The following is a 14834-nucleotide window of genomic DNA, read 5'->3' as shown; positions in this document are numbered from 1 at the left end:
CTGAGTCCTCTCTGTTGTTACTTAGTGAGAGCACGTGGCTGCTTGCTGAGAGGAGGTGTCTCTGTGAATCTGGGGGATGCATTTTCTCATCAGGAATGAGAACCCCAGGTCATCCCCTGGGGTGTGGACAGTGCTCCTGTCCTGTTGTCTGAATCCACTTTCCCATGTGCCTCGGCCTGAGGCCTTAGGGTCACAGCTGGGTGGGACCAGGCAGTTCCTGGGTGGGTAGCAGATAAATTAGTGTGACGTGAAGCTGGCCTTTCTCCCAGGAGGGTGCTTGCTTGTTCCGGCTGTTGAGGCCAATGTTTTGGTGACTCCCAGGCAGTGTGCTGTGACCACTGACAGCGTAGGCGGGGCCTCCCCCAGCACTACTGGCAGTGCCCATGGAAGAGGAAGACGATGCCAGTTGAGGACCAGGCTTTTAGTGTCAGGATTTTGAAGTATGAAAACCTCTGTTCTATGAGAATTGAGGATAACAGTAACGCTCAGAGAAGCGAGTACCAGGCTGATGTTGAACCTGGAGCTCCTGGGAGGCCACCCCTGATGAGAACAGATCAGCCAGCGAATCCCAGCAGGCCCGCCCCTGTGTGCACCTCCACGGGGACTGCAGGTGGGGAGGACAGGTCTCTGCCTGCCCAGGGCCCTCAGGGTGGCGCAGGAGGAGCCTTCAGCTGCTTCATGGGCCAGAGACACACAGGTCACCTCCCCACATCATCTGGGGCTTCTCTCTGAAGCGCTGGTGTGGAAGTGGGGAGACCTCACAGAGCCAGTGTGGGTTCCCCCAGTCCCTTCCCCTGAGAGGGGGGGAGTGGCTGGGGTTGTGTCCTATTCCTGTGACCCTTAGAAATGGCCTGGGCTTGTCTGGCCACTTGGCCTTTGTCCAAGGCCACGCTTGCTGATTGTCTCTGGTCCAGGTGGAGGCTGTAGGAAGGCACGTGTTTGTGGAAATCTTCCCTCTGGATCTCAGCTGATGGACAGGAAGGAAGCAGAACCTCTGAGTCTACAGGGAGCTTTGTGCCTCGATGCAGGGCTGGTTCCCCAAGAGCTGCCCTGGGCTTTGCGTTTATTCCCCAACCCTTTCTTCCAAGTGTCCTCACTCCCCTCTGCCCAGGAGGCTGAGGAGTGGCTGCTGCTGGTGGCAGAGACACTGTGGGCCCCAAGCAGCCCCTGAGGCCCACACAGCAAGGGAGGGTGAGGGAGCACTGAGCAAAGGGGACAGGGGCCCTGCAGAGCAGAGCTGCTGTGTACACCTGCTGGTTCCTGAGCACACAGCATTAGCCACTAGATGTGAGTGGTGTCCACAGTGACTGAGTCATAATGGGGGCAGTGCTTTCCAATCCATTTTCCTTATCTTTTTTTAAAGCTTTATGTAAGTTTTAATTGTGGAATCAAAATTTTTTAAAAATTGAATTACAATTGACTTGCATTTCAGATGTACAAACATAGTGATTCAATATTTTTATACATTACAGAATTTTGACTGATTATTGCAGTTACCTCCTGTCACCAAAGTTATTCCAATATTATTGACTCTATTTCCTATGCTGTGTATTATAGCCATGGGACTTATTTATTTTATGATTGGGAGTTTATACCTCTTAATCTCCTTCACCTATTTCACTTGTTCCCCCATCCCCTCAATCCATTGTAAGGAGTCAGGAAATAGGTGACTCATTTTTCAAGATTGCACTCAGAATGGTTAGCTTTTTTTTTTTTTGGCTTCACCCACGACATGTGGAAGATCGCAGGCCAGCAGATCCTGCTGCAGTGACAATGCTGCATCCTTAACGCACTGCACCACAGGGGAGCTCCATAATGGTCAGGAATTTTAAGAATATGCTTAGAAGTGAAACTGTTAATTACTATCTAGAAAAGCTGGCTTTTATGAATGACGTTTCTCAAGAGGTCATGTTCTCCATGATCACCTCTCAGCAGCAAATGAGTTTTCCAAGCTTCTGCCTTTAAGAATCGAGTAGCTTTCTTCCCAGGACTTCTGTGCCATAAAGTGATCATAGCTTGCACTTGTTTTTGTGCTGGTTTCAAAGCACTCTGAGCCGTTATATGTCATTTAGTTTTCTCAGGATTCCTCGAAGTAAAGAAGGCAGTATTTCCACGGATAAGGACCTGGAGGCGCACGAGGGCTTGTGATGGGCTTGGAGTCATCATCATCCGATGGCTGATCTGGTTTCTGAAGCAAAATGTTCTGATGCCTAGGCCAGTTTTCCATGAATTCTATCTTTCACTTTTTAACAAATTTCTATTGAAGTATAATTGATTTACAGTGTTGTCATAGTTACAGGTTTATGTCACAGCGCACATATTTCTATACTATTTTTTAGGTTCCTTTCCCTTATAGGTCATTACTGAGCTATACAGTAGGTCCTTGTTGGTTGTCTATTATATGTATAGTCGTCTGTATCTGTTAATCCCAACCTCGTAATTTACCCTTCTCCCCACTCTCTTTTCCTTTTGTTAACCATTGGTTGTTTGTTTTCTGTTTCTGAGTCTCTGTTTTGGAAATAAATTCATTTCCTTTTCTTTAGACTCTGCGTATTAGCAATGTCATGTATTTGTCTTTCTCTGATAATCTCTGGGTCCTTGATAGGGGACAAGGGACCTCAAGCAGGGTGACTAGAGGGAGCAAGTAGGCTGTGGGTGGAGTGGCTGCTTCGCAGGGTGGGTAAGTGTTGCTGTTCCTTTGCCTTTCACATTGGGACAGAAAATTGCTTTCTCCAAGTCTTACTCAGGTCATAGCCCCAGTGCCTCTCATCTCATTGGTTTAGGATTTGATATTTGTCTTGGGGGATAGATGACGGATAGTGTTTCTCCCAAACCAGCACCTGCAGCGTATGTTGGATGGAGAGCCATGGAAGACATCATCTTTTAGCTTTGCCTATGGCATGTTTAACTTTTGATTCCAGGGAACATCCCAGCTTCTAGGAGGTAAAGACATACCGCCCCCAACCCAGCCCCACAGAACTGAGAGCCTGGGAGCCTCCCAAGCCTGGTTTCTTTGTGATTCACCAAGAAAATCTGGGCTCCATTCTCTTGATCTACTGACCCGTGAGCCTCAAGTAGGGAAGGATTGGATCTGTGTTTGTGCCAAAGTCTCAGTTCATAAAGGCTCTTAAAGCACAAGGCGATGACAAGAGCGTGTCTCCTGTGCATGAGCCACCTGGACTTCCTGTTGGGCTGGGGCCTTGAGAGCGCAGGGGACAGGGACAGGCTGCCAGCAGGGCTCCTTCACATGGAAGCAAATTTCTCACGTTTCTTCTGCTGCCTTTTTCCTTATTCATCTTAGGCCAAGACTCACTTGGTATTTTGTCAAGTGTGTTCTAAAGCACTGGTTATGGTATTTATTGAGCATCCCCAGTGTACTGAGCACAGTGTACTAAGGCTTCATCGTCTTTGAATGTAAACAATTGGTTTGAGGTTAAAACTGCTTTCTGCTTGTCTCATAGAGAGCAGGTCGGCATAATTTTTCCCTAGATTAGCTATGAATGTAGCATATTGTCAAAGTGTCTTTTTAACACGCTAATAACAAAAGTACAGCTTGTGTTAAGAAAAACCAGTATGCCTTGAATTTCTCAATATGACTTTTTTCTTTCAGGAAGGCACCAGAATAGTTCAGCCTGTCCTTTTGGGGAAAATTATTAGTTATTTGGAATACTATGATCCCAGTGATTCTGCCGCCTTCCACGAAGCCTTGGCCTACGCCACAGGGCTGAGCGTCTGCGTGCTCACCTGGGCCTTTCTGCACCACTTGTATTTCTATCACATTCAGCGTGTGGGGATGAGGCTGAGGGTAGCTGTGTGCCACATGATTTACCGCAAGGTAAGTGTCATTGTCACCAAAGTGTGTACCTCCCCTGAAGCTTCAGAGGTATTTTGGGAAAGGTCTCTGTAAATGAACAGTTTTGGGAGTTCCTGTCATGGCTCAACAGTCAGTGAACCTGACTAGCATTCATGAAGACACAGGTTCAATCCCTGGCCCTGCTCAGTGGTTTAAGGATCTGGTGTTGCCATGAGCTATGGTATAGGTTGCAGCTCGGATCTGGCGTTGCTGTGCCTCTGGCATAGGCCAGTGGCTACAGCTGCAATTGGACCTTGAGCCTGGGAACTTCCATATGCTGTGGGTGTGGCCCTAAAAGAGACAAAAAGACCAAAAGAAAAATTGTGACTGGGATCATTTACTCGTTACTAGAGAAGCTTGCTATTTGCCTCAAGCCAGTTTTGTTATTGTTTAACCTAATTTTACCAGCAAATAATGAAAAGTTTTGTATTGAGATCAGGTCAGGGCTGCCTTTGATAGCTTTTAGCCACACGTCATTGCATGGTACCCACTGAATTTGTAACAAAATATAATTTAAAAGTAAGTGTTAAAAGTATGACGTTGGAGTGCCCATAGTAGCTCAGTGGGTTGAGAACCTGATTAGTATCCATGAGGCTGCAGGTCTGATCCCTGGTCTTGCTCAGTGGGTTAAGTCTCTGGTGTTGTCACAAGCTGCGGCGTAGGTTGCAGATGCAGCTTGGATCTGGTATTTCCGGGGCTATGGTGTAGGCTGAAGCTGCAGCTCTGATTTGACCTCTATGTGCTGTAGGTGTGGCCTTAAAAAGAAAAAAGAAGAAAAAGAAATAAAAATATCAAATTGATTTTCAGTGTTTTCATGCCTAAATTTGATAGTGGTGTTTATGGAAATTTTGTTTTTGTTGTTCATTAAAACCTTTGTTTACATGAAACTTGTATTTAAAAGTGAATGTTGGAGTTCCCGTTGTGGCACAGTGGTTAACGAATCCGACTAAGAACTATGAGGTTGCGGGTTCGATCCCTGGCCTTGCTCAGTGGGTTAAGGATCCATCGTTGCTGTGAGCTGTGGTGTGGGTTGCAGACGTGGCTCAGATCCTGTGTTGCTGTGGCTCTGGTATAGGCCGGTGGCTATAGCTCTGATTTGACCCCTAGCCTGGAAACCTCCATATGCCACAGGAGTGGCCCAAGAAATGGCAAAAGACAAAAAAAAAAAAAAGTGAATGTCAGTGATTGAATCTATAAACTGAAATCTAGTAGAGAAGAATGTTTTGGGAAAGGATATGATTCTGTCTTTAAATGACATTTAACGTAACTGCCTGTTCAACATAATTGCATTAACTAAAGAATAATATAAATGAGATCTGTTGCGAATACAGACTCCCTCACTATATTCTATAGCTATGATTGCTTTTAGTAGTATTAAAAATAGTGAGTTGTTTGGGATAAAACTTGAAATTTTGCATTATTTTTAGTGATTTTGGAGAGAATTTGTTGCTATTCATTCAAGTTATTTTCTTTTTTTTAAATAATGGTTTTTATTTTTTCCATTATAGCTGGTTTACACTGTTCTATCGATTTTCTACTCTACAGCAAGGTGACCCAGTCACACATACATGTTTACATTCTTTTTCTCACATTATCATGCTTCATCATCAGTGACTAGATATAGTTCCCAGCGCTACACAATAGGATCTCATTGCTTATCCAATCCAAAGGCCATAGTTTGCATCTATGAACCCCCAGATTTCAGTCCACCCCACTCCCTCCCCCCTTGGCAACCACAGGTCTGTTCTCCATGACCATGATTTTCTTTTCTGTGGAGAGGTTCATTTGTGCTGGATATTAGATTCCAGATATAAGTGGTATCCTTTGGTATTTGTCTTTCTCTTTCTGACTTATTTCACCTAGTAGGAGAGTGTCTAGTTCCATCCCTGTTGCTGCAAATGGCATTATTTTGTTCTTTTTTATGGCTGAGTAGTATTTTGTTGTGTATATACACCACTTCTTAATCCACTCATCTGCGATGAACATGGTTTTTCCATGTCTTGGCTATTGTGAATAATGCTGCAATGAACATGTGAGTGCATTTGTCTTTTACAAGGAACGTTTTGTCCAGATATATGCCTAAGAGTGGGGTTTCTGGGTCATATAGTTTTCTAACGTACCTCTGTACTGTTTTCCACAGTGGTTGTACGAACTTGCATTCCCACCAACAGTGCATGAGGGTTCCCTTTTCTCCACACCCTCTCCAGCATTTGTTATTTGTGGTCTTATTAATGATGGCCATTCTGACTGGTGTGAGGTGGTACCTTATTAGTTTTGATTTGCATTTCTTTAATAATCAGAGATGTTGAGCATTTTTTCATGTGCTTGTTGGCCGTCTGCATATCTTCCTTGGAGAAATGTCTATTCAGGTTTTTTGCCCATATTTCACTTGGGTTGTTGGCTTTTTTGCTGTTGAGTTGTAAAAGTTGCCTTCATATTTTCGAGATTAAGCCCTTGTCAGTTGCATCATTTGAAACTATTTTCTCCCATTCAGTAAGTTGTCTTTTTGTTTTCTTTATGGTTTCCTTTGCTGTGCAAAAGCTTGTCAGTTTGATTAGGTCCCATTGGTTTATTTTTGCTTTTATTTCTGTTGCATTGGGAGACTGACCTGAGAAAACATTTGCAAGGTTGATATCGGAGAATGTTTTGCCTATGTTCTCTTCTAAGTCTTCGATGGTGTCGTATCTTAGGTTTAAGTTTTTAAGCCATTTTGAGTTTATTTTTGTGCATGGTCAAGTTATTTTCTTAATACAGTATTCCTTTTTTGTCGAGTATGCATTGCAACACTTTTAATGATACCTGATCTGATGTGTTCAGTGATTTTGTAATGAGAAATGCTGTAACATTCCATAGTGTACCCTGATCTTAACTAGTATAAAAGGAGTTAGGATTTTAGATGTCTTTATAAAGAAATTGACACAGATACACCATGTCACTAATTGAAACACTCTTTATAAACTTGATGCTGGATACGTCTTTACCCTGGGCTTACATCTTTATTCAAAAAAAAAAATCCTTATTTAACTGTACTGTATGCCTGAAATTTGCTGAGAAAATAGATAGTAAGTGCTCTCCTCTCACATAAAAGAGGATGACAGCGTGTGCTGATGGATGTTGGTTTTATTACAGTAATCTTTTCCCATTGTATAGTTATATCAAACATCACACTGCACACCTTAAATACATGGAATTTTTATTAATAAGTGAAATCCTTACTGAAAGCTAAAACCAAACAATTTAAATGGAAAATTTCACTTTCCTGTAGTTGCTACTTTTCTAGAGCTTTTGTTTCTTGGGAATATGCTTGTCAGCCAAATGCAAGCTGCCTCCTGCTCTTCTCTCCTGGAGCAGAGTCTCATCCATCTCAGGGCTGTGTGAGCCTGGGGCCTGGCCACAGCCACAGTGACACCAGATCTGTGCCGATTCCATGACCTATACAGCAATGGTTGTGGCAATGCTGGATCCTTAACCCAGTGAGCAAGGCCAGGGATTGAAGCCACATACTCATGGATACTATGTTGGGTTCTTGACCCTCTGAGCCACAACAGCAACTCTGGCTCGGGCCCTTTTAAAGGTGATCTCTAAGGCTGCACATCTGCCAGCTTCCCACAGTGGCCCCTTCAGCATTTTCGTGCTCTCTTCAGCTGAATTTGAAATGACTCTGAGGGCTGTATCATATATAAAAATGACTTTTCATTTATTTACTGTTCCACAGCTTTGATAAAATTACTTTTGGTTTTGATCATTGATTTTTTTTATTGTGCTAAAATATACACAACATGACATTTACCATCTTCTTAAGTGCGCTGTTCAGTGACATTAGGTGCATTCATGCTGTGGTCCAGCCGTCACCGTGTGCATCTCCAGAACCTTTTCTTCTTCCCAGACTGAATCCCTGTGCCCATTAAACACTCACCCCCCAGTGCCCTCCCCAACAGCCATCACCATTCTGCTGCTTCTCTCTGTGAATTTGGCTGCTCTTGGTGCCTCATATAAGTGGAATCAAACAATGTTTGTCATTTTGTGTCTGGCTTATGTAAGCTCCATGTCTTCAAGGTTCATTCATGATGTAGCAGGTATCAGAATTCCTTGTTAAGGCTGAATAATATTCCATGATCGGTATATACAGCATTCTGAGTATCCGTTCATGTGGTCAGAGGACATTTGAGTTGTTTCCACGTTTTGTCTGTTGTCAACACAGGTGTACAAAAAATATGTTCAAGTTTGTGCTTTCAGTCCCTTTTTTGAGTACATCCCCAGAAGTGGAATTGCTGGATTATCTGCTGACTTTATGTTCAGTTTTTGCACAACTTCTGTATTATTCTCTTCCATCACAGCTCATCATTTCACATTCCTACCTGATTGTTGATTTTTCTGTTACCTTCAGGACTAAATAAGGTGTTTATGAACTATGACATTTTGTTTGGATCAGCGGGTCCAGCTGATGTCTGTTGAAACAGCTCATGGTGTCTGTTCAGGGTCCTCAGATCTCTAGGGCGCTTTGTTAGTACTTTTAACCAAATAAGTAGATTGTGCTGCACAGGCTGTGTTTTCTGTAAAGCCAACAGACTGGCATTAAGAACACAGGTTCCCCCCAACAGAAGTAGTGTTTGTGTTTGTTTTTTTAAAAAATTTTGAGTGTAGTTGACTTACAATGTTGTGTTAGTTCCAGGTGCTCAGCAAAGTGAATCAGTTATTTATGTCTCCATTCTTTTTCAGATTCCTTCTCTATACAGGTTATTACAGAGTATTGAGTAGATTTCCCTGTGGTTTACAGTAGGTCCTTCTTAGTTATCTCTTTTATTTTTGAACTTTTAAGTTTTTTTGGCTTCCTCATGGCATATGGGGTTCCCAGGCCAGGGATCAGATCTGAACCACAGTTGTGATGTATGTGGCAGCTGTGGCATTGCCAGATCCTTTAACCCACTGTGCCAGGCAGGGAATCACACTCACATCCTGGTGCTGTAGAGACACTGCTGATCCTGTTGCACCACAGCTGGAGCTCCAGTTTCTCTCTTGTGTACAGGAGTGAGTGGATGTTAATTCCACCTCCTAAATTATCCTCGACTTAACCGTGTCTCAGATTTACTTTAGTTGACTCCTAAGTCTAAACCTACATCCTTTATACATGGGCGTGTCCAAAGTCATCAACAATCAGGATGGGAGGTTTGTTTCTACCTCCTATTCCTCCCTTTACTGTCCCCGAGGGTATGGCTGCCACCACATTAAAGAGGCTGTGGATGGGAGTTCCCTTGTGGCACAGAGGGTTAAGGATCTGGTGGTGTCACTGCAGCAGCTTGGGTTTGATCCCTGAGCCAAGCACTTCCCCATGCTGTGGGCGCAGCCGAAAAAAGCCCAAGCCCTGCTGTCCGGGGTCATCCTGCTCCTCTTGACAACCCTCAAGAGTCCATGAAAACACACTCCCTTTTGCTGTGACCTCAGAGTGACTTGGTGTCACCATAAGAATCCAGTTCTCTGTTTCCTTCTCTCATTTCAGGCACTTTGCCTGAGCAACTCGGCCACGAGGGAGACCGGCACCGGCCAGATAGTCAATCTGCTGTCCAATGACGTGAACAGGTTTGACCAGGTGAGCTGTACCTGAGGGATGGTTTCCATTTCCTGTCCTTCTAATGGGTTTAGCTTGTTGGACACCAGGCACCAGTGTTGGGTGTTGACCAGGATTCTTTAGGGGACCTAAGACAAGGGATCTTTTTATCCAACACTGATTTCTTCTGTGTGCAGCTTAGATGTAACACTCTGTGCTGTCCTGGAGGTGAGAGCTTTGTTGTCCTACTATAAACAGGCAGCCGTGGTCCTACCCAGCCTGGTTACTCTCCCTGAGGGTCCCCCTGGAGGGCCCTTCCTGACATGTTGTGCTGCTGTTGCTGCGGGACTCTGCTCCTCGTCCAGGTGGTGTGGGCTGGGGGCAAGGATTGTTCCTCCCCCTGTGCCCTGTTCAGTGCCTGCTGCCCAGGGAACCTTCGGGAAATCATGCCAGATGGGGGTGGGTCCCAGCCAGATGCAGCCTGCTGTCGACTGTCCCCACACTCTTTCTTACACTTACCTTATGAAAAGATCACATTATCCAGGGCGTGGTAGCTGCTGGGCAGATCTGTATTGCACTAGACCACTTCTCTTTCAATTATTCATTCATCAAACATGACATAAGGCCCCTATTAAGTCTCAGGGATGAGTGAGATCTCATTTCTTCCCTGGAGAAGCCCTAGCTTGTCAGGGAGGTAAATACACAAGTATTGGAGAGTGGGTTAGGTACCATAATACAGGTTTTTTTGTGCCCTGGAGTGATGGGGGCTGAGTTTTGGGGCAGAGAGAGTTTGGGGAAGCCCTGAGCTCATCTGTGGTCTTTAGACAAAATTAGCATCTTCCTTCCAGTGCTGCTGCTCTGGGTCTCCCTGTTGTGGGCTCTGGGCTGACCTGGAGCAGCTTCATGTGGGGCAGAGGCTTGGATCTCTGCTTTAGCAGGCGGAAAACCCGCTGTGATCATTTCTATTTAGGTTCCTGTCTGTCCCTTTAGAGCAGATAGTTTCTCTACTGTGTCTTATGGGTTGTGTTTTGATATAGTCCTAAGAGGTCCTTGTCTTCTTCTTTTAAGGTGACGATGTTCCTGCACTTTCTGTGGGTGGGGCCTCTGCAGGCTGTCGTGGTGACCACCCTGCTCTGGATGGAAGTAGGAATATCATGTTTTGCGGGGATGGTGGTTCTAATTCTTCTCCTGCTTTTGCAAAGCTGCATCGGGAAGTTGTTTTCATCACTCCGGTAAGAGAAACACTGGGTTAAAAAATAGGTGACATGTAGTTGGTAACATTCAAAGTTTGCTCAATGCGTTTGTTTAAAAACAGGATAAATGCCTTCGCTGCTCTCTTTGCATGTGTTGTAGCGTCTTTAGGCTTAGCCAGGGGAGGGAGGCTCCAGTCTTAAGCTGAAGGCTGAACTTGAAATGGGAAAAGCGAAGGCATTCATGACTCCTCCCAGCATCCCACCTGAATAGGTAGAGTGTCCTACAGCAGAATTTACTCATGTCAGAGTTATTTAAACATTGCTAAAAATAGTAATAATCTTACTGGCCCATTTCTAGTTGCATATATTTTTGTTATGCTTGTATTAGAATCATTTTCATGTATGCATGTTTGTGAGTTAATTGTTGTTGTTTGTTTCACTTTTTTTTTCTTCTTTGGCCACCCTGCAGCCTATGGAATTCCAGGGCCAAGGATCAGACCTAAGCTGCAGCTGTGGCAAGGTGATAATACACTGTGCTGGGCCGGGGATCAGTCCTGTGTCCCAGCACTCCCAAGATGCTGCTGATCCTGCTACACCACAGTGGGAAGTTTAGTTCTTATTTTTTCTTTTAGGGCCACACCTGTGGCATATGGAAGTTCCCAGGCTAGGGGTCAAATTGGAGCTGCATCTGTGACGTATACCACAGCTCATGGCAACACCAGATCCTTAACCTACTGAGCAAGGCCAGGGGTTGAACCCGCATCCTCATAGATACTAGGTGGGTTCGTAACCAACTGAGCCACAGCTGGAACCCCCATGTCTTACTTTAATTCAGTGTCTCCATTAAATTTGCAGCATTCAAGGGCAAGGTCAGTCTCAATGATCTCTTTGTTAAAGCTCCACATTCCCAGCAGCATATGGGATAGAAAAGTGTCTGATGATGAAGAAAGAGCTGATGGTGATGAGTTAGTCCTTAAGTGGGTCCTCGAGGGTTAGAGCCGGGTCATTGTCCAGGGTGTCCGGTGATGAACATTGAGTTGTGGTGGTGGTTTTGGTACATTTCTGTGTGTTATCCTTCTCTTCTTGGGATTTCCTTTCCCATCTCTTCAGTGGAGAGATGTTCCTTATCCTTTGAGGGCCTGTTCCAGTGCTAAAGGGTCTCTGAGGATATTCTTGCTCTCCTTTCCCTTTAGAAATAACAGCCCCATCTTTTCTGCTCCCCACTCTTCACTCCTCTGTTATGACAGCACAGCCTGTCTTCCTGTTAGATTCCTTTCTGTCTTTCCTGCCCAACTGTGACCTCCTTGTGGAGATGGTTTGTATCCGACTCATTTCAGGTCTTCCGTAGCTGATCCTGCAAGTTCTCCAAGGTGCTTGTTGAATTGGGCTGAAGGGTTGGCTCATTGAAGTCTTTCTCCATTTGTACTTTGAGTAGGACCTGCCTGTGTCATTAGTACAAAAGGGCTGCAGGGAATCACGTGATTCCTGGTCCCTCCCTGTGCCCCCTGCTGCTGCTACAGAAAGTTGGGCTGTGGTCACTAAAGCTCACCCCTCACGTCTCTCCCCTTAGGAGTGAGACCGCAGCTTACACAGATGACAGGATCAGGACCGTGAGTGAAGTTATAACTGGCATCAGAACAGTAAAAATGTACACTTGGGAAAAGTCACTTGCGGATCTTATTGCCAGATCGAGAAGGTAAGTTTTACTGCATGTCACCCATACTTTTGTACTCCCCCCCCATTTTTACTGAATGAGTTTAGAAATCTTATCAAGTTTTCACATTAAGGTGAATTTAAATGCTATCTACCCCCTCCACCCTCCACATGTGGCCGTGTGGTTAATAGAATAGTGGAGACGTTATTTTAACCTCCTCTTCCTTGTACGTTCTCCTTAACGGAAAAATCTGCTTCTCACTTATGCAGAAATGAAATTCCAAATATTTCTTAGTACTGCAAATCCCAAATGAGCAATGGTTCTAAGATGTTAGTGTTTGAGATTGATGTTTGTTTGTTTGTTTGTTTATTTAGGGCTGCACCCAGGGCAAATGGAAGTTCCCAGGCCCAGGGTGGAATTGGAACTGAAGCTACCTGCCTGTGCCACAGCAACGCCAGATCCAAGACGCATCTGAAACCACCCTGTAGTTTTTGGCAGTGCCGGATCCTTAACCCATTGAGTGGGACCAGGGATCGAACCCATATCCTCATGGATACTAGTGGGGGTTGTTACCACCGAGGCACAATAAGAACTGCAAGATGATGATGATTAAACTAAAACTGTCATTTAAGTTAATGTACCACAGATGGGGGAGATTATAGATGCTGGATATACCTGTTTCAGCCCAAATTTTGCCAGTCAGTATTCTTCATTCTGGAGCCATGAAGTACTGTTCTTGTTGCTTTGCTTTACGTTTGTAGAATTTCCCCACCTTTCATGTAAGTGTCTGCTTTACGTTTGTAGAATTTCCCCACCTTTCATGTAAGTGCTTATGCTCCAGTACAGGGGGCTTATACCTCTACGCAGCACCCTGTCACCTCTCACCTTTGCACTTTTATGCGTGCCCCTCCCTCTGCCTGGAACACACTCTCATCTTCCTTCTTCTCTGGCCTCCGCCAGGCCTGATCGACACCAGCTTGTCTTCTCAGGTTCCACGCATGTGCGACTCGCCCTGACTCCACAGTTCTGGGATCCAGGCTCTGCTCTGTGGTCTGTGGGGCTGTGCTGGCTGCCTCTGTCTAGTGTCTCGGTGTCTCCCAGGCTTGGGGTTGCTGCTTCTCTTCCCCCACGAGTTCACAAGCTCCTGGAGGGGCTGGGCTGTGTCTTCGTCAGCAATGAGGAGCCAGCACAGGACTTGTGGTTCCCAGTGCTTGTCGAATGAATGTTCAAAGTGGGTCTCATTGACCCAGAATGTTTAAAAGTGTGAGCTTAAGCCTTCCTTTATTTGGAAGCAAGATGGGGTGATGAGGTGTGTGGTCCTTGTGTTGGGAAGACCCCCGGGTGTGCACTGTGTAGTGTCTCCATGCTGTGGGGGTGGTTTCTCTTAATCCGTGTCCACCCCCTCAAAAGCAACCCCCCCCAGGGCTCTGGAATTCATGACTTGACTCTTGATACTTCTTTAAGACCTGTTTCTTCCTCTCTTTTCCAGGAAGGAAGTTTCCAAAATTCTGAGAAGTTCCTACCTTAGAGGACTGAATTTGGCATCATTTTTTGCTCTGAGCAAAATCATGGTTTTTGTCACCTTCATCACCATTGTGCTCCTTGGCAACGTGATTACAGCCAGCCAAGTGTTTGTGGTGGTGACACTGTTCGAGGCTCTGCAGTTGACGGGCACCCTCCACTTCCCCATGGCCGTTGAGAAGGTGTCCGAGGCAGTCGTCAGCATCCGAAGAATCAAGGTTTGGTGACAGGTTTTTTAAGTGTTAGTTGCAGGTAGATTTTACGTCAAATGAGTCCTTTTATTTGGGTCACTGGTCTAGTTAGGTGAGATTTAACTCTCTCAGTGCCAAGAGCTGGTCGTAGCTCCACAATGTCCCGTGTCCTCCCCTGTCATCTTAGGTGGAGTCGTTACAGGTTCCATAAGGTTCCTGCTCATTTCTGGGCAGGAGGAACAGTAGTGGCTCTGGGTGAGCAGTAACGATGGCAGGCGATTAAAATATTCAGAGCAGGAGCAGCAAACAGATCCATCATCTGTGCTGACGCAAATGATTGGGTAGTGACAGGGCGCAGTCCTGGGGGAGCAGGACTCTCTCTGGGAAGGAGCTTGCTGAGTGGTTCCTGCTCCTGGGCAGGAGGAAGGGCTCAGCTTCCGTTAGTTCTGTGTCTACAACGGGTTCTTGGTTCTGTGGATGCCTTGCTTGGGGAGGGCTGAGCTCGCCTTTTGGATCTGCCTCCTCGTCCCTGTCCTCTTTTCCCTTTCTGCTTGAGCCTCTCCAGCTGCCTCTTCCTTTCACAGGTGTGATTCCACCATCCCCACTGTCTCCTTTTCCTAACTGTCCCTAAATACCAGGGACAAATAATTTACATCATCAGGACAAGGGCGTGGCTCACTGCAGGTGCTCTAGTATTTGTGTGATGATGATTAGGTCTAAAATGAGGATAAATGGGCTCTGGGAGCTGCCTGGACATGAGCTTGAGTTCTGGGCTTTATCATAAATCTAGTTTGCTTGGTTCCTACTTCTTCACAGTGATGGATGGGCTAATAATAGATCTTTAGTGACATCATATAGCTCCGGGTGTGATTATATT

The 14834-nt window shown here is 45.3% G+C and overlaps 1 protein-coding gene across 1 annotated transcript; it reads left to right on the top strand.

The window, feature by feature from the left end:
- The first annotated feature begins 399 nt into the window (after positions 1-399).
- LOC110258318 (multidrug resistance-associated protein 4-like) lies at positions 400-14293 on the top strand. Its single transcript, XM_021081490.1, has 9 exons — positions 400-610; positions 1089-1149; positions 2073-2144; positions 3462-3468; positions 3611-3835; positions 9351-9440; positions 10467-10630; positions 12162-12287; positions 13735-14293. The coding sequence occupies exons 1-9, from the start codon at positions 400-402 to the stop codon at positions 13991-13993; spliced, it is 1215 nt and encodes a 404-aa protein (XP_020937149.1). The 3' UTR covers positions 13994-14293.
- The last annotated feature ends 541 nt before the right edge of the window (positions 14294-14834 follow it).

The sequence above is a fragment of the Sus scrofa genome, unplaced genomic scaffold (assembly GCF_000003025.6).
Source record: "Sus scrofa isolate TJ Tabasco breed Duroc unplaced genomic scaffold, Sscrofa11.1 Contig188, whole genome shotgun sequence".
NCBI classification, from domain to species: domain Eukaryota; kingdom Metazoa; phylum Chordata; class Mammalia; order Artiodactyla; family Suidae; genus Sus; species Sus scrofa.
This window is presented reverse-complemented; position numbering and strand designations above follow the sequence as displayed.

What these genes read in the sequence shown, in the direction of transcription:
- LOC110258318 (XM_021081490.1), top strand. Translation starts at nt 400, where the DNA reads ATGCCAGTTGAGGACCAGGCTTTTAGTGTCAGGATTTTGAAGTATGAA. An exon ending in CTGCTGGTGGCAGAGACACT is followed by an intron (nt 1,150 to 2,072) that starts GTGGGCCCCAAG and finishes TATGTCATTTAG; the next exon opens with TTTTCTCAGGATTCCTCGAA. An exon ending in CTTATTGCCAGATCGAGAAG is followed by an intron (nt 12,288 to 13,734) that starts GTAAGTTTTACT and finishes TCTCTTTTCCAG; the next exon opens with GAAGGAAGTTTCCAAAATTC.